The 19,680-nt window shown below is 43.2% G+C and overlaps 1 protein-coding gene and 1 long non-coding RNA gene across 2 annotated transcripts in view; both read right to left on the reverse strand.

The window, feature by feature from the left end:
• Positions 1-10,066: 10,066 nt before the first annotated feature.
• On the reverse strand, positions 10,067-10,925 carry LOC118493964. The gene is made up of 2 exons (XR_004896018.1): positions 10,511-10,925; positions 10,067-10,475 (listed from the first exon to the last, which is right to left on the reverse strand). It is a non-coding gene; the product is annotated as an uncharacterized LOC118493964 (long non-coding RNA).
• A 2,995-nt stretch (positions 10,926-13,920) lies between these two features.
• The window catches only part of LOC116053143 (protein FAM222B-like), an 8,758-nt gene continuing 2,998 nt past the window's right edge, over positions 13,921-19,680 (reverse strand). The window contains exons 2-3 of the mRNA XM_031304099.2: positions 18,517-18,644; positions 13,921-17,659 (exon numbers count right to left, since the gene is read on the reverse strand). Coding sequence (XP_031159959.2) covers positions 15,654-17,659; positions 18,517-18,598 — 2,088 coding nt within the window. The 5' untranslated portion in view covers positions 18,599-18,644 and the 3' untranslated portion in view covers positions 13,921-15,653. The remainder of the gene's footprint in view (positions 17,660-18,516; positions 18,645-19,680) is intronic.

Raw genomic sequence — 19,680 nt, forward strand, 5'->3', positions numbered from 1 at the left:
TCCATACTGAGAAATCCAGAGAGTTGTGTGGAGCTGATAGTCTTAATTAGCTTTGTAACAACTCATTTGGCAACGGTTTAAATGTAACGGACGTTCATTAGTATCAAAAAGTTACACACTCAAGCTTTAAATGATTAAAGTATTGTGTTATAGTTCTTAAATAATCTTTAATAGGTCTCAATGTTCCTACCTCTAATGCTCCCGCAGCACTTCACAATGTTTTTTTATTTTGAATTCTGTGGTGTTGTAGTTCTTTCTGTCGCTATTCCAAATATAATTTGCATTATAAGGACTAGAAATGAGACCAACAGGCAACTTATTTTGCAGCCTATCTAGACACCAGTCCTATAAAGCCGATTAGGAAATTGGGGAATTGTTTCAGACAATGTGGGGGTTTTTATGTCGTAATATTGGTCTTAAATTTCATTCATATTGGTCTTAAAAAGTCTTAAATTTGACTTGGTGGACCCTGTAGAAACCCTGGTCAAGAGGACAATATATCATCTGGTATTCTAATTATTTATTTAATAAATAATTATTCTAATTGGGACCACAGTGTATTCCCATGGTTTGTTTGGTTAATGTTAGCTTCATAATCCAGACCACACTGAGATATATTAGTTTTGAGTGTCAAACTGTCCTAAAAAGTAAGAACATATGATTAAAACAAGTTTTTTTCTTCCAATTCCTCATAAAACAATACCAGACAGTAAAATAACTGTTCAGCGGATACTATTTTATTGCACTTAGGCCGAAATAAATGACTTAATCAGGGAAATAATGGAATAGTAACTTGATCAATTGCTTGATGAGCAAATGTTTTTGCATTTTGACGATGTTTTCTGTTATAGGGTTGTATGGTTGCATATTGACAAACGATAGATTGAATACACTTTGATAAGGATGATTTTTTATATGGAATAAGGGTAGGATAAGAGTATTTAATTGGCTTGCTTTTGCTTTTGCTGTGTTCATAATGAACTACTTTTGTGTCTGGTATTATGTTTTTTTTTTTGTTTATATTTTTGTATGTCGTTTGAAATAAACCATTCATTCATTCTGCAATCTGGAAAGTCTGTTGACTTGGTGTCCTCTGGGAGAGGGAGCGGTGTCTCCAAGGTAACCAACCTGCACAGGTACACATCAGTGCAGCTCTACACCTGTGTCAGCCCAGTGTTGGGCAAGTTACTTCCAAAATGTAATACATTATAGATTACTAGTTACTGTCATTTGAGAGTAATTAGTTATATTACAATATTACTGTCTCTGAATTGTAATGCGTTACACTACTTTTGCATTACTTTTGAGTTACTTTTACCAAAATAACAGGGGAAGTTTGATTTGGCAGCTAGCTTGTGAATCCACTTTAATACATCATAGATTATTCATATTTTGTATAATTAATATAAATATGCAAAGTAACTAAAGCTATAAAAAATAGATAAGTAAAACGTATAATAGGCAATTAGGAGAAAATGAAAATACTCAATTAAAAGTACGGCATTGTTGTAAAATGTTTGTTTATAGCACTTCAATAAGAAATTCATGTTGTTTAGTTTAAAACACTCTAAAGGAAATGTTCAATTATAGTGTGATTAAAACTCACTATTAACATTATTTACAGTACTTGATTTACAGCTGATTTGTGAAAAGGTAGCCTACACAACCTTATTTAACAGTAATTTAGTTTTACTGCGAACCGTCACAGGAAGTGCTTTTTATTTTGAAGTAGGCTACAGGAAGTTGTCTGTTGTGTAGCTACTCTTGCCATAGACTGTATATAAGGACTCTTGCTAGCTTACTGAGATGCAACATGTCCGTCAGGCTCAAGTTGTTCACTTTCTTGTTTGTAAAACTGCAACATATTGAACAGTAAATGGTCACAGTAAAAGACAAGCGTTTTTGGTCGTCATTCGAAGACATTCCACTACAGGCAGAGTTACTCTCCACGGCTGATAAAAATGCAATGATATTTACGTGTAGCAAGCCTCAACATTAATTCCCGACATGTTTATATCTGTCAGCTGCTGACGTACCGTCACCTGTTGGGACATACATGCTGTCCGTACCGTCACCTGTTGGGACATACATGCTGTCCGTACCGTCTCTGGTTCTGGTTCTGACCACGGGAACAGAAACAGGACAGCTCACTTCAACGCAGCGTAATAACTCCTGAAAATAATATCCATCACGCAAATGTATCTGTCTCTACAGTCATCTCAACCATCGAATACAGCGACAGGAAAATAATACGGCTTTTTTTTTTTCCTGTGAAGAAATGTGTCACGGTGTTGGTGAATTCTTAAAAAAAACAATGCACCACTAAATGTTGCGTTAAAATGCGTTGTAACTCGCGTTACTGAGACTGTAACGAGTATAATATTACCGAAATTTAATTAGTAATGCGTTATATTACTGCGTTACAGCAAAAAGGAATACATTACTGTAATTGCGTTACTCCCAACACTGTCTACACCTGTGCGGCTCTACACTTGTGTCAGCTCTACACCTGTGCGGCTCTATACCTGTGGAGCTCTACACCTGTGCGGCTCTACACCTGTGTTAGCTCTACACCTGTGTTAGCTCTATACCTGTGCAGCTCTACACCTGTGTCAGCTCTACACCTGTGCGGCTCTATACCTGTGTTAGCTCTACACCTGTGTTAGCTCTACACCTGTGTCAGCTCTACACCTGTGCGGCTCTATACCTGTGTTAGCTCTACACCTGTGTTAGCTCTACACCTGTGTTAGCTCTACACCTGTGCGGCTCTACACCTGTGTTAGCTCTACACCTGTGTTAGCTCTACACCTGTGCGGCTCTACACCTGTGTTAGCTCTACACCTGTGTTAGCTCTATACCTGTGCAGCTCTACACCTGTGTCAGCTCTACACCTGTGCGGCTCTATACCTGTGCAGCTCTATACCTGTGCAGCTGTAGCTCATCATAGCCAATGAGCTAGTTTGGTTGAGGAAGCAAACACATGTATTTTGTCACACACAATCAAGACTTATTTTAAAGATGGATAATGAACACAGAGGAGAACAAACAAAAACCCAGAAGAGGAGAGGAACAGTCTGGATTGGCTCCTTAAAAAAAAAAAAGACAGCTCAGAGAGAATCCCTGCTGCACCTACAGAGACACCAACGTCTCAATATCCAGGTAACTGGTCCTGCCGCTCTTTGATTTCTTTCTCACAGGTTTAAACACAGGGCCTTGCAGTATTTAGACTGGCTGCTGGAGATGTCAACGTAGAACTCTGTGTGATTCTGTTGCTGCTAAGAAAACTAAAGAAGCATTTCAGCCTTTAGGGACTGATACATGTCAGGTCACATGGTGGCGGAATTCAGGTGAATGAGCTTCAGCTTGTTTCAACCCTTTCGCCTCACTTTAAAAAAAGTTTCTCTGGGACAGCGGTGGAAGAAGTATTCCGATTCTTTACTATAGTAAAAGTACTGGGTATAGGTGCAGTTTAGTGTCCCAAATTCCCCATACAATGTCCTTAATTATGAACCAGCTAAACCACCTGTTTAAGACCCTCATCATTTGGGACACTCAGTTTTTGGAAAATAATTTGGGACCCTAAATATACCAAAGTACTGATACCACACTGTACTCTGTTACAAGTAAAAGTCCTGCGTTGAAAATGTTAATCAAGTTAAAGCATGTAAGTATAATCAGGAAAATGTACTTAAATTATTAAAAGTACCCAAATGCAGAAAAATCCTCCCATTTTAGAAATTGGAAAGGATCCAAACAGTTGTGTGTTTAATGGTCTAATCATCTCAGCTGGACTTGTAGGCCGTTATATTGTCGGCTAGTTTAATTTATAATAAAACATCAGATTTTATAAACATGTGTTTTGGTATACGTGCAGTTTAGTGTCCCAAATTCCCAATACAATGTCCTTAATTAATTATGAACCTGCTAAACCACCTGTGCTACCCCTAACCTTAACCCTAACCTGTCTCTAATGAGACCCTCATCATTTGGGAAAACTCAGTTTTTGGAAAATAATTTGGGACACTAAACTGCACGTAAGCCCATGTGTTTTGTGTGCAAAAAAATGTCCCTTTTGTAAAGTAAATAAAGCTGTCAGATGAATGTAGTGGAGTAAAAATTACAATATTTCTCTCTGAAATGTAGCGGAGTAGAAGTACAAAGTGGCATGAAGAGAAAAGACCCAAGTAAAGTACAAGTACCTCAACATTTGTACTTAAGTACAGTACTTACTAGTTACTTAGTTACATTCCACCACTGCTCTGGGCAGTGGTTCTCAACATGATTTACTCTGATCAGTGTTATAATGTAACAAAGTACAGATACTTACTGTACTTAAGTAGAGTTTTCATGTACCTGTACTTTACTTTGTTATTTATATTTGAGGAAACTTTCACTTTTACTTCACTACTTTTCCTGAATAAAATGTATCCGTTTACTCCACTACATCGCCCCTCAGCGTCCTCGTTACTTGTTACTTGCAAGAAATGTTTTCGTACGTTGGGGTGAAAGATTCTTCCTCGCAGAAGTTTTTTGTATCAGAAATATGGGTTTCTTTGAACAAAAATGCCCAAATATAACATGGATGCATGGATGTATTCTTCTGGACGTATTGTTCTTTGCAGGTAAAATTTTTATAACATTTGAAAAACATGTTTAAATGGTTTTAGAACAGTCTCCTGACTAAACTTTGACATAAACCAGTCTGTGATCCACTCAACATCCTCTGAGCTTAACTATTAGTCAAAAGAATTCAGAATTTCTGCCTTTTTAACTCAAAAATGAGGTATAATGTCATAGAAATTAGGTTTATTGACCATGAATTTACAACAAAACGTTGAAAAAAGTGACAAAAACGTTTTAAGAAAATTGTCAGAAGCATAAAAAAGAGCCAAAAATGCTGAAAAAAAACCCCACCAAAAATTCAATTTCACTTTTGACCCTGATGGACAACAAGTCCATGGTCGAAGGGACGACAAGACGAGGGTTAAGAAGGTGTGGAAACCCTGAATATTATGCTTTCCTATAAGGAAGACGCAATAAAGTTCATAATCAAAGGTTTTCTTTACTTTATTATAATAATTAAGTACATTAATTATACAGTAAATACCAGATACTTTAAGTAACTCAAGTAATATTCTAAAATGTGACTTTAACTTCTACCAAAGTCATTTTCTGGTAAGATACTTGTACTTTTACTCAAGTATTGCTTTCTGGTACTTTATACAAGACTGGCTCTGATTTAATAAATGTGAATAGAAATAAATAAATCTTGAGCTTGTATAACTTGTATGGTTTTCTACATTTCAGACAATGTCATACCGGTGCTAACAACCCTTCCAGTGTAGCATTGAGCAGGGAGAGAGTCCTTGAAGCGGGGAGAGCCAACTCAACGGGACTGGAGCTCGACTACCTACGAGTTAACGACGAGCAACCCACAAGCCCACAGTTCACAGACAGGTAGGAAGTTCTTTTTTTATTATAAATGGGCCGATCAGTTTAAAAACGCTACAGTCCTGTGTTCTTAAACGATCTGAAGAGAAAACGCAAATGTGGCGTTGCGTTCTCACTTTTTATTCCGCGTTTAGACGAGCTTATGGGGGGGGGAAATCTACGTGAAATGCGATCCACTAAGTCCGCACGCCTGCCTACAACCTTCCTTCTACTTCTCTCCCTAGTAGCGACAAAAGCTGGCAATTTTGTTTGAGGAGGTGGAGTTATTGCTTCAAACAATGCACACACACACACACACACACAGACGGGAACGCGACGGTGGAGCGTTTTTAAGATTTCCACTCTGGAGGGCGGCTTCACTTTTTTGCGTTTTTAAGCCCCAAAAACGCCCTCGCCGTCTAAACGAAAGGCACATCTGATCAAATATTTTTACGTTTTCACCCGCGAGCATTCTCGTGTAAACGGGGCCTTAAACAGTGTGATACATGGATCTTACTTGGACCTGAAGGAATAGTTTGTATGTAATTCATGGCTTTCAATAGAAATTAGTGGAATTTTGCCATAAAAATCTTTTAAGGCCGTTTTCTCAAAATGAGATTTTTCTCACAGTCCGAGCGATGATTTTCCACTTCTGTAGCACTTACATACACCAAACTTCACAGTCGTATTCTTAACTACATTGTGAAGGTTTTTACAGAGGGATTTGTTGATATGTCATTCTTGGCCTGATTTATATGACATTTTATGCCTAAAAACAGGGCGGGAATCCATTTTGTAAGGCTATTGGCAGTATTTTCTGATTTACTGGGTAACAAAAGGAGATATTCATAATCCCCTCTGTAAATGTCTTTTTAATTTAATTCATCAACAAAATGAAAAAAGAATTTTGAACCGTGTTTTTTCTTTCTTTCAATGGTCAGATTCTTCGCTTCAAAATATATGCAAATTAGCACATATTTAATTAGATATAGCCTGATTAGCATATTTGAACATAAAATTACAGAACACTTGGAATACATATTTTTTCTCCTATTCATGCGAGTAATCAACTGGTGAAGTTTCATGGTGATATCTTTAAGTTCATATTTTTGTCCTGTTCACCTGTAGTGTCTGGCCTTAAAAGTGATCTCTCATCAAAATGAAGACTGAAACCAGAACTACTTTGGTACAAACGTGTACCTGCCATGTGGCCGACAGCCCTCTGAGGCTTACTCGCCAAAACTAAAAATGTAGCCACGTTTAGGCGCTTGGCGAGGCCCTGGTTGCACAGGTGTAAAACGATGATTCTGGAAACCTGTTTTAGTGTTTAGCTTGATACAAACTTGTCTTGGGGAAGTTTGACTGTATATTTAAATGTGTCACCCAGCAACCCTGAGCAGCCATTATACTGAACACTGGCCTACGTCTTTTAGCCTGTTCACATCCACCTCTTTTCGGTTGGTCTTCTCCTACCTGCCATACCCAAATGTAAAAACAAATAACAGGACTACATCAGTCCAAACATGAATCAAAACCGGGTTTTTGGCCCTTGTCTACAATAAAATATCGCTCATATATTTGTATTGCACAGTCCTTTCAGAAAAATGCGAATGGAGTTTTTTTGTGATTGTTGGGGGCAAAAATCCTTGATTATGCGGCACGTTTTCTTAAAAAATGCGATGGAATATGCGGGATATTTATGCAATTTTATGCGATTGAATTTGCGGGAACTTGCAAAAACTGCGGTTTCATCGCGGCTTCATCGCGGGGTTTGCAGCTTTTCGATGATGTTCACGTCGCGTAATTACGTCACTTCATAACGTTCCCATGGCAACAGGGGAAAATGGCTGCTCTTGTGTGAAGTAAACGCAACATTTTTCAACTTTCTGCTAAGATATATGTGTGACTTTTTTGCAACGAAAATGCGGGGATTATGAAATCATGCAAGCCCTGCATAGTTTGCGCGGAAATCGGCAATTTATGCGGCGAAAGTGCGGCGTATTTGAAAAAATGTGGCCCCCACATAAATATGCAGACTTTGGCTGATTATGCATTGAATTATGAGATCACATAATCGTGTTTTTCTGGAGGGACTGATTGCAACACCAGACATGCTTTATGCTAGAGCTGGGCAATATATTGATATATCGATATCGTGATATGAGACCAGATATCATCTTAGATTTTGGATATCGTGATATGACATAAGTGTTGTCTTTCCTGGTTTCAAAGGCTGCATTACAGTAAGGTTATGTACTTTTCTGAACTTACCAGACTGTTGTAACTGTTCTATTATTTGCCTTTTCCCACTTAGTCATTATATCCACATTACTGATGATTATTCATCAAAAATCTCATTGTGTAAATATTTTGTGAAAGCACCAATAGTCAACACTACAATATCGTTGCGGTATCGATATCGAGGTATTTGGTCAAAAATATTGTGACATTTGATTTTCTCCATATCGCCCAGCCCTACTTTATGCCACAGCGTACATGTACATAACAAAGACAGTGACTCGTAAAAGCTTTGTGTTTGCAAACTTTATTTTGGTTAGGGGGAATGTTTGTGCAAGACATTTTATTCCTGAAGGTGAGGCAAAAAACTGGAATATCACATTTTCACAAAGTAGAGAAAGTAAGCCCCCCTCCACCACCGTTCACCACACGACGCGCCTTTGATAATCAAAGACGATCCTATTAATCGGAGTAAAACCAAATCTAGAGTGGTTACGTACCTGTGCCGCGATAAATATTGCCATCTGAGTTGACTAACGTGAGCTACAATGTGCTTGAGTTGGTCAGATTCTTACAGTGCATATTGACATGAACTGTGCGACACTTCCACATGATAACATTGTGAAATGAAAACACAGAACATAGAAAGTTTGGGTTAGAACATCTGAATCTTACTCGGCAGGGGGGGGGGGGAAACTGGGGGTGTAGGCCTACTGTGCAGACAGGAACCACTCGCTCTAGATTTTTTTTTAATGCTCCGTTCACATCTTTTACACTTTTACTTCACGAGATTTCCTTTAACCATCCAAAATGAGGGCAGCAGCTCTCCTTTATGTCACCCGGTTGTTGCTTATTACTCTTAGAACACGTTGGAAGTTCCCAAAAACGAGCTCGCCGAAGGCTTTTGGCCGGGAAGGGGAGGGGGGGGGGGGGGGGTTTTCAGAGAGGGACCGCTTGGTCACTTTGGTCAGTGAGTCAGCAGCAAACAGTTCCCACATCCCGACAGCGTCTGGGAATCGTGGCACACTTCAGGACTTCAGTCCATGACACAGTATCAGTAGTTACACGAAGTAGCTTGGTCCCCCATCAGAGATTAACTTTGTGCGCGTTTTGTCAGCGCGCGCGCACACACACACACACCTGTGTGCAAGTACCCAAGCTTAACATACACACAAACACCCATTCACACATTTCTCCATACTAAGCCCAGTGGAGGCACTTCATATGAAACTGTAGAACCTGACTGTGTCAGGATGTAACGAGGCAGTTTAAAAAACAAACGGGGCAGGTCTGTCAAATTGTTTAGTGTTGATTTAAAGTTTGAAAACCCACACAGGCCGGCCTGTCTTTAAACCGCAGTGGGTCAAATTGTACGTGTCCACTGTGGATCGCCCCGCTTCCCAGAATCGGACGCTTGGCAGGCTCGCCACTAGCTGTTATCACTTCATCACTGCCGAGCACAGAAAACGGGCTACGCCCTCCTACGACCGCGACGGCTGCACCTGATTGGACGAACGCTTCGCTGCTCCCCCCCCCCCCAAAGCGGCGGCTCGATTGGAAACGTTCTCTTATTTTACAACGTGGCATCATGACTTTGCGTAAACATGCACGCCCACTTTCCTAAAGCCAAATGGCGTGTTATCTGTACGCATTTTGAGCTATCCACGTGTATGTCTACGCTGTATACAGTGGACGTAAACACACACACGTTATCGCGAGAACGTGCCGTGCTATCGCGAGAACGTCACACGCGTGTAAAGGTTGGGTTTAGAACATTGGGAAAGGCTTTAGTAACACAAAAAAACGACAAAAACATGACAGTGACTGACGTCACGCTTAGGAAAACAAACGGTTGGGTTTAGGAAAAGAACATTGGGGAAGGCTTAAAAAAAAAAAATATATATATAATAATAATAATAATAATAATAATAATAATAAACGCCACACGCGATCCCGGCTCTCCTGGGTGAAAGTCCTGTTTAACCCATCCGCCACCCCAACCAACCTCCGTCCGCGGCCCTGCGTCCTTTTATACTACTCACTACGGCGATAATTCACATGTAACGTAGGTCAATGGAGGCCAAGCGGCGTTGATAAACACGCTAAAAAGCGATTATGCGTCTTGATAACACGCCAAAATGGCACACGAATTGGCGAGTCATGTCGTGGATTTAACGATATGCAAACGAGGAGCGGGCAACTCGACGCCCCGCTCCTTGAAAGTCGCCGCTACGCACTGCACGGCCGCTTACTTGAACAAGAAATAGGAAGCGGGGAAATGACGCTTGCCAGTGGACACGTACCAAAAGTCACGAAAATCACTCCGCCACTCTGAACACTGGTCAGGTATTTCAGATTTGGATTAAAGAAAAGATCGGACCAAATTTACCAGCGTTTTGAGTGGTGGCAATTTTTTCCCCCCATCCCATATAAATAGGAACTTATTTTCACTGATACAGCCCATACATCATTACTATTCATACACACGCACACACAAATCATACATAGTGTGTGTGTTAAGATTAAAGTCAATAGCAGCTTTAAGGGGCAGGCACGTCAAAAATGAGAGCCAGGAAACAAAAAAAAAAAAAAACTGCCATCAAGTATGAAGACCAAAATCCAGAAAAGCTACGGCTTTGCATCTCGGCTGTCTTTCTCTGAAGATGAGGGCTCATCTCGCCGTTCCAGCTCCCTTTTTGACCTGTACTGCGTTCTAAGGAACGATTCAGACAACGAAGACTTGCTCGGCGTCGTGAAAGACACCGGATGCAAACCTCTTATAGTGCAGACGGTTCAGTTTACACTGTCTGCATCAGTATGTGTGTGTGTGTGTGTGTGTCACCTATGGCACCTAATGTAAAAACACCTATGGCTTCAGGATGCAGTGGTCCAAAAAAATAAATTAAACTAATCAGGATATTAACAACTAAAACACAGTCCAAATACTTAAAAATAACTGCTACAGCCCTGTTCTACATACCTATTAATTCTGCTAAATACGATCATATTTTAAAATCCTCTTAAAAGGGTCATTTCAGTTTTTATTTTTTACCTGGACCCTTTCTTCACGTTTTTGTGTCCAAGTAACTGCTGGAAATAACAAATCTTTGAAATCGGTGCAGTATTACGCAAGACAAAACAAGCTGCGATGTAATGTTAATGGGCAATTGCGCACCTTCAATTTCCGTCCACTGAAAGCTCAGTTTTTGCCGCCGACGGGCTCAGATTATTATTCTAAGGCCACGTCCACACGTAACAAAACGATCCCCCCCCCCCCCCGTCTTCCCTGGCATCGTTTCAAGAATATTAGCGTCCAAACGGATCCATTTGTAAATGACTCAACGCGCTACTTCATATTCCAGGCCTACAGGTGGCGCTGTTTCTGCTACAGAAATTCACCAAAAAAAAAATCGTAGAAGAGGCGGAGCTTGCGCGCTGCATACAGACAGACAGAAGCTGAAGACGACAACGGTAGAGGTGCAACGATGAATCGATTAGTTGTCAACTATTAAGTTAATCGCCAACTATTTTGATAATCGTTTAATCGTTTGAGTCATTTTTTTTATAAAAAAAAAAAAAAAAATCAGATTTCTCTGATTCCAGCTTGTTAAATGTGAATATCTTCTAGTTTCTTCTCTCCTCTGTGACAGTAAACTGAATATCTTTCAGTTTTGGACAAAACTAGACATTTGAGGACGTCCTCTTAGGCTTTGGGAAACACTGATCCACATTTTTCACCGTGTTTTCAACTAATCGATTAATCGAGAAAATAATGGACAGATTAATCGACTATGAAAATAATCGTTAGTTGCAGCCCTAGACAACGGAAATGGCTAGTGCGAGGAAACCAGAAACTACACAAGCATGTAGTCCGCATGTAGGTCGAAGGCTTGAGGTCGAGGGGGTGTGGCGATGACATCATCGATACACAAGTATGTGGCTTCGCCGTCCAAACGGAAGACGCCAGGGCGGCGTTTTCGAATTTTTTTTTTTTTTTTTTTTTCCACCCTGGGACCAGGTTTCAAAAAAGTGCGTCTTCAAGGCAGTGCGTCTATAGGATTCGTTGCACGTGCACCAAAAAGCGTTTCCGTGTGGACGGCCCCTAAGTGTCTGACAACATTTTGGAAAGGATCCCTGCAGAGAGACCTTTTTGTTGAAGAGTAAGATCCTTTCTTTTGGTCGACCAGAAACGGCCCTGAAATCGCTATCGCCCAACTCCCCAGACTCCATTTTAAATAAACCGTGACGTTATCGTTGTAAAACACCCTTCATTCAAAGTCGACAAACAAAAAAACCTCTCAAATCACCACTCTGGTTTGGTTGAAATAAACCCATTTTACCGATTTCCGTGGGAAAATATGCTATGACGTATACACACTAATGGCGTTTTTCCGTTACATGGTACCTGCTCGACTCGACCCGGCTCGACCGCGGTGCTCCGCCCTCCTTTCTCCATCGCAGATTTAGTACCGCCTCATGCGTGAGGCGAGCGTGGCTGGTCGTCATAGCGACGCCGCAGGAAACTGCCGTGACCTAACGCAACACACACACACACAGAACGTTGAATGTGTGTCTTTGTCGGCATTCTCGGCATGTGGCTGTTTGCCAGAATACATATTTAGTTTCTAAAGAAGCTGGAGGCAGCAACAAAACCCACCGCTGGCTAAACTATTGAAAAATGTCGGGTTTGTTCACTACACCCCCGTCTGTCGCTATAGCAATGACGACGCAGTGACGTGTCTCTCCGACCAATCAGGAGTCTGCAGGTTTTCACGTCACCTTTTGGTATCGCCTCAGCTCGCTGGGAACCTCGACGGAGGCGAGACTAAAACAAAGTACCTGTTGGCAGGTACCAGGGACCTTTTATCATAATGGAAAACCAAACAAGGCGAGTAGAGTCGAGGCGAGGAGAGCAGGTACCACGTGATGGAAAAACGCCGTAAAAGTAGTGTTTAAATGGCGTCTGGGTTTGGTGATGGAGGTTTCGCAGAGGTTTCAGGTTACTCTTCAACAACATGATCTCTGTAGGGATCCTTTCCGTAATCAGACACTTAGAATAATAATAATAATAATAATAATAATCTGAGCATCGGCGGCAAAAACAGCACCTTTAGTTGACGGAAACTGGCGGTGCGCATTTGCCCCACAGGGTAACGTTGCAGCCCCGTTCGTGGCTGCCGGTCAGCTCAATACGGGACCAATCTTAAAGATTTCCGTTCACATTTGTCACTTGGACACCAATGCATAGGGAAAATAGGGTCCAGGTTGAGAAAAACAAAAAAACGAATGACCCCTTAAATCCTTGATAGGCAACATTTGAGACAGTAGGATGAAGTCTGAGTAACATTATCACCTTAATATTTCGATTTAAGGCAATATCACCCATTCACACACTGCCTGTAGACATATGAACACCGCCCACTGATCTGACAGTACACATTTTCCAATGAACCAAAGCTCAGAGAAAAGAAAAAATATATAACTTACTCCTTCTCACAATGAAGCCATACTTAAGTTGGGATCCCGGCAAAGGAAGTCGGTTAAGGTAAGTATTAAATAGAGGATAACTACTGTGACATTTAAGGCTTTTTCCAGAAGGCTTGAGGCTAGCAGAGCAACGTATGCCCAGGCAACATCAACCCGAAAAAGAACTAAAAAGGAGGAAATGGGTCCAGAGCTTCATGCTAGACACATCTAGCAAAACATAACCTGCATTAAATGTTCACTTTCTTCTTTATAGGTAGCAGAAATACAACACAGGGTAAGGCCAGTGATTAGGAGAGTATTGGCCCACCACACGCCACACGGATAATGTCCACCCCACGTCAGTTCACTTGTATTACAGTAGTAAAGTGGCGAGGAAATGGGTTGGAAGGGAAGTGGAGCGTTTCCCCGGCTTGCATTATTTGAAGTAACTTGCGTGCTTGCAAGTGATCAATTTGCTTTTCACATACACACACCATTTTAATATTAAATGGGATGCCATTCTGTTTCACATTAGCTACAGACAAATAGGGGCTAATGGAGTTTCTGCTCCTTTTGCCAAATGTTAGGCATAACATTTAAAAAGTGATTTCTACAGTTCAAGTAGGACCGTCTACAGAAATACGACAAAAAAAACAAACTAATATAACTACTTCAAAAGCAATTCTTATAATAGAACACACAAGAGGGCACTTTAGACTTTCCAAACCTAAGAGAAACTACAGGGAGAATGTGATGTGTTAGCCAGTGCTGGCTTTGTCTTATTTCTTTAACTAAAATTTAGAGATGCACTGATCCAACTTTCTCCGCTAATATTCGTATTAAACAGCCGAATCCGAATCGACTGACAATTTTCGGAGTCGGGTACAGCTCTAAAGTTGTATACTTCACCGTGCTGAAGTGACTGGGATCACACGTGTGTGAGGCAACATCAGGCTTGACTCAAACAGACATACATTTACTGAATTGTTACTCATTTAAAATAAATCCTGCGGCGAAAATCTTCAAAATGCAGCAACATATTGCTCATTTAAATCCCAGTATGTCATGTATGATGTATATATAAACGGAGGATTGAATAGATCGGCCCCATTGTCAGCGATACGGATCGGTGCATCTCTACTAAAGTTGTGTTTAACAGTGATAGTTAGCCGTTTTTGCACGCTGATCGCCTGTGGAACCACGCAAAAAGTGCCTGAACCGCTCACGGTGCGGTTCAGAAAACCACGTTGTATTCCTGATCGGAGTTGTAGCTCGTTAACGAGTGTACACCTCAAAACCTTTTATCAACAGTCTTACCAATTGCATATACAAGTAACCTTATTTAAAATGGATCACAAACCTGTCAAGAGGATAAATAATTGCAAATAAAAATATTACACAAGGACATCCTAAATCTTGCCTTTGGGCAGTTGTAAGGCCACAAATGCTGAAAAAAAAAAAAAAAAAAAAAGTTGAGTTGTTCCATGTCAACCTAGAAAAAAAGCACTGTGACAATCACATGGCAAGCATATTCTCAGCTGCAAATTAATATTTTTAGAACACCATATATACATGAAACAAAGAGCAGCACATCCATGCCAGTGATGAAAAGAGGAATTCTACTCAACAGTGGACAACAATCTCAAAAAACCCTTCATCTGCAACAAAGGTACGACATGGCTTAAGACCTGAGGAATACTTTGAAACGTCACAACCTGGTGGGTCTACAAATCGAGCTGTGGAGCTATTAGGGATGCTAATTTAGAGCTTTTTTTCCCGGATTCTTCGATTAGCCAGCACTCGTTAGCCGACAATTAACCGTTAACCGACAACGGAGTTCACCCGTCCGGGAGGCACGGGCATACTTTCTGCACTCCGTGGACAGCCGCAGACTTGTACCTGTCGCACGGCCACAATGTTCCTGTCGTCGTCGTGGACGCATGCAGCCTGGATTTGCTTGCGCGACCGACACAAGTCCACAACGATCGGCAGAGAGTATGTCTGAGCCCGTCTCCACCGCGTCCACCTGCCAGGTTGTCAGCTGTGTGTCTGCCTAGCATACTGTGTGCGTAGGACGGCCGATTTAACCCGCCAGTCCTCATCGATGGAGAGGCGTGTGTCGCGTAGCCCTCCGCTGTGAGCGTCGTCCAGCAGAGAGCCTCAAACTTAACAGAAAGAGAAAAAAAAAAGAGCAGCCTAAAATGCAACTTGCTGGTTCAAAGTTAGCACTGGCAAGTTAACTAGCAGTTAACAAATATTGTATAGCCCATGTATAGCCTATTCTTTTATCATGCACAAATGCCAACTTCTTTGTGTTGGAATTGTTTAACTGTTCAACTGATAGTATTGAAATCGGTCAAAATTCTTATTGTCGGTTAACGGTTAATCATTAACATCCCTAGAAGTAATAAAATGTAATTGATCACTTGCAAGATCTTAAAAGAATAAACCACAGAAGATGAAAGTGGCTGTTGGAAAACACACCAAGGGGGGGGGTGGGGGGGGGTATGCGGCACGCTTTAACGGTAGCCTGGGTGATGAGCGTGAACACTCCCACCGTTATTGGGCTCCTGAACTTGGCCCATGGCTGACCTGTGCATCTTCTCCAACACAGCCATGTTCTGCTCCTGAAAGCTGGGCATCTGGAAGTCCCCTCCTAAGAAATCCACATTCTGCATCAACTTGGACTGGCCGGGAGGACCCTCTTTTCCTGGCCTGTACTTTGCCCCACGGATGCGGTCTGTGGAGGCGGCGGCCTGCCCCCCCTGGAAAGCCACCGGGAGGTCCTGAGGGCCCGTTCCATTGTTACCTGCTGTGGCGGGAACGCTGCCCCACGGTGGCTGCATGTAGTGGCCGTTAATGTAAGGCATAGAACCTACCGGGCAGTTAACGGGGGATGAAGGCCGTGGTTTGTCTGCAGGGTGTTTTAGAGGAAAGGACTGTGCCGTGTTGGGTAGCTTGTTGGAATAGCTGAGGTTTCGAGAGGGGAAAGCGCACTCACTCGGAGGCTCCATCCTTGGGTTCTTGCAGGGATGTGCCCCCTCAGGCGGCTGCTGCATGTGGGCCAGCTGATGCTGGGCCCAGGAGCGCTGCTGCTGCTGCAGCTGCTGCAGCTGTTGGAGATGATGCTGCTGCAACTGTTGTTTCTGCTGATGTAAATGGTGCTGCAGCTGTTGCTGCTGCTGCTGCTGCAGTTGTACCTTCTCTGGGTCTGCGTGAAAGGCAGGTATACTATTAGTAGCAGCTATATTGGGCTGGGAATGGAGAGCAGCGTTGGGAGTCTGAGCTGTAGCTTTGTCTGGGGGTCCCACCATGAGGCAGCTAGGCACAGAGCCCAGTGCCGGGTGGTGACAGGACACCCTGGAGCTGGCGTTGATCAGCAGGTTGCGGCTGATGGGGCTGGGGTTTGCGATCTGGCCCTCGCAGACCGAGGTGGCGCCCATGCCGGCCCGCGCCTGGCACAGCTGGTTGATTTGGTGCACGATGCTGCTCAGGTCGCTCGGCCGGTTCTGATGCAGGCTGGCTGCCATGGACAGTGGGATGGTGGAGGTAGATACAGTTACATTTGGTGGGGCGTCTGCGTCGGGGAGCTTCCGGGGCCCGTATGCCCCTGGCGGGGGCTGCTGGAGGCTGTTGGGCATGGTGGGGGGTCCTGTACCCACAGCCTGGGGAAGCGGCTGTGAGCCAACCAGCCCCTGGCTGTGCTGCAGGCTCGGGAGCTGAGCTCCATCAGACATGTGGCGCAGATCCTGAGTCGCTCCCTGTTGTGAAAGTAAAGCTTGCGGAGGAGCCGCCTGATGCTTTAGTGTCTGCAGATGAGAGAGATGCTGCTGTGGTGCGACTGGTGGACAAGACTGGCTCTGCTGCTGCTGCTGCTGCTGCTGCTGCTGCTGCAGAGCCTGGGTATGAGGCAGACCCTGCTGCCTCTGTATGCCTTGCGGATGAGCCAATCTCTGCTGCGGAGTCTGGACCTGGGACAGACTCTGCTGCCGCTGCAGAGCTTGCGAATGAGCCATGTTCCTGTGCTGTAAAGCCTGTGGGTGCGGCATGGTTTGAGGCAGCTGTAAAGTCATCGGATGAGTCATGCTTTGATGAAGCGCCTGTGGGTGAGCCATGCCCTGCTTCTGGGCCGCAGGCTGAGACGGGCCCTGTAGGTGAGGAGCAGGTTGAGGAAGATTTAAAGTGCTTTGAGCGGCGTACGGCCCACCGTGAGGGTTCATGACGCCCTTCTGAAGCTGCCGGGCGCGGCTAGCGTCGGACTCTTTGACGCCTTTGGCAGGCGTACGGAGGACAGCCAGCAGACCCCGACTGGAGCTGACCTGAGAGGGGTAAGGACTGTGGCGCTGGCTGGACGAGGACGTGTCGAGCCCGTTGACTGTGCGGCGAATGTGCTTCCTTTGAGGTACTTTGACACTGTTGGGGAAGATCTGGATGGTCAGAGGGTTGTTGGCAACTTTCTTAGCATAGGCATCCAACTCTGCTGGGGTTGGATAGTTGGCAGATCTCATCTTCTGTGTAGTTTCCCCTGCAACGTGGGTAAAGTCAGACAACCACAAATACCTAGCAAAGCACCCCGACTGGGATCACATCACTATATACTGACATGTACGTGGACATTAGCATAGCTACTTTGGCTCCATTTATGTTTCGGATCAAATGCATGGTGCTCTTTATACAAAGCTGTCACTACTTTTTGCAACAAAAGTAAAAATGATCGTTTAACTGGCCGGGGTTACTTAAAACTGTTCCGCTATAACTCAGTTCGTTCATCCCATTTTATGCTGTCTACACTTGTATAAGTTTATACAAGTTGTATAAAGAAACACTCACAGAAATCACACTCCTAATGAATGTTTACACTTTTAAAGAGTGTATGGGTCAGTAATCAGTCCTTCCAGAAAAATGCGGAGTTTTTTTTGCGATTGTTGCAGGGCAAAAATCCTCGATTATGCGGCACGTTTTCTTAAAAAATGCGATGGAATATGCGGGATATTTATGCAATTTTATGCGATGAAATTGCGGGAACTTGCAAAAACTGCGGTTTCATCGCGGGGTTTGCAGCTTTTCGATGATGTTCACGTCGCGTAATTACGTGACGCCGCGTTTGAAAAAATGCGGCCCCCGCATAAATATGCGGACTTTGGCTGATTATTGAATTATGCAATCGCATAATCGCGTTTTTCTGGAGGGACTGAGTAATGACGACACAATGTTGCATAATCACTTTTTCATCGTGTCACTTTTAGATCACGGACAAATTGATATTGCAAACTTCAATCTGTGTCTAAAACGGCAACACTCACATTGTCCTATTGATCCCCAATGCCGAGCAATATCGACACGGCAACATGACCACGACGTGGAGGACTAAAGAGCACTTACATTTCTGAAGTCCAGTGTTCATCTGCGTGCGGGAGAGAAGTCTGATGGCAGGGTCACCTGATGCTGGCAGACAGGCCAGCATGTCACTGTTCCACTAATGCAGCATGGGACGCCTTCTCCTCACCATACTGGGGAGAAACAGGGCAGGCACAAGTCAGCCACGGACACTAGAGCTGAGAGGATTCATTGATTAGTTGTCAAATAAGTTAATTGCCAACTATTTTGATAAAATCGGGTTGATTCTCTGCTTCCAGCTTGTTTAATGTGAATATTGTTCTAGTTTCTTCTCTCCTGTGACAGTAGACTGAACATCTTTGAGTTGTGGACAAATACAAGACATTTGAGGACGTCGTCTTGGGCTTTGGGGGACACTGATCCACATTTTCTGTCATTTTATAGACCAAACTAATTGATTAATCAACTAAATGAGCCGACCGATTAATCGACAATGAAAATAATTAGTAGATAGTTAGTTGCAGCCCAGGGGAGCGAGAAGGACGGTAAATCTGGCACATGCTAACGTTCTGAAGATTTAGCCAACAAGCAGGGGCGTAGCACAACATTCTGGGCCCTGTAGAAAGGCATTTTCTATGGGCCTCTCCCCACATCAACAGCTATTCATTCTAGCATCTTTTTGGGCCCTCCTCACATGACGGCCCTGGGTACTCAGCCCCGCTCCTGCCTACAAGGAATACGTTGACGGCATTTCCTCTCTAACTGGGACGTTTTGGGACAGATTGGGATTGCTGTGGACGAAGTCCACATGGCGGCGATACACTGGTACGAGCAAATTACATTTACCAATGCATCCAGCCAATTTCACTTCATTTAATGTTGCATGTGGCGTTTTTCTTTTGCGGGGTGCAAATATTCCACCAAAAACAAGTTCCTTCCCGAGACTATGTTGCAGAGCCACCGTCGCTGCGTCCGGAGCTTAGCGCCGCCCTACAGTGTTATTAATTTAAAGAAATGCAAAACAACCCAGAGCGTTTTTTTTAATTCTCCTATGCTAAAATATATCTGTGGTGTAACCAGACCTTACGCCACAACGCTGTGGAGAAAGGTCACGCAATGCGAGACTAGCCGCTAACAGACACTTTGGTTGGGTGTGAAATGCCTTTTGCTATCGCCTATTTTCACATCCAGTTCAATTTGACCTTTTTG

Source organism: Sander lucioperca, chromosome 20, assembly GCF_008315115.2.
Source record: "Sander lucioperca isolate FBNREF2018 chromosome 20, SLUC_FBN_1.2, whole genome shotgun sequence".
NCBI lineage: Eukaryota > Metazoa > Chordata > Actinopteri > Perciformes > Percidae > Sander > Sander lucioperca.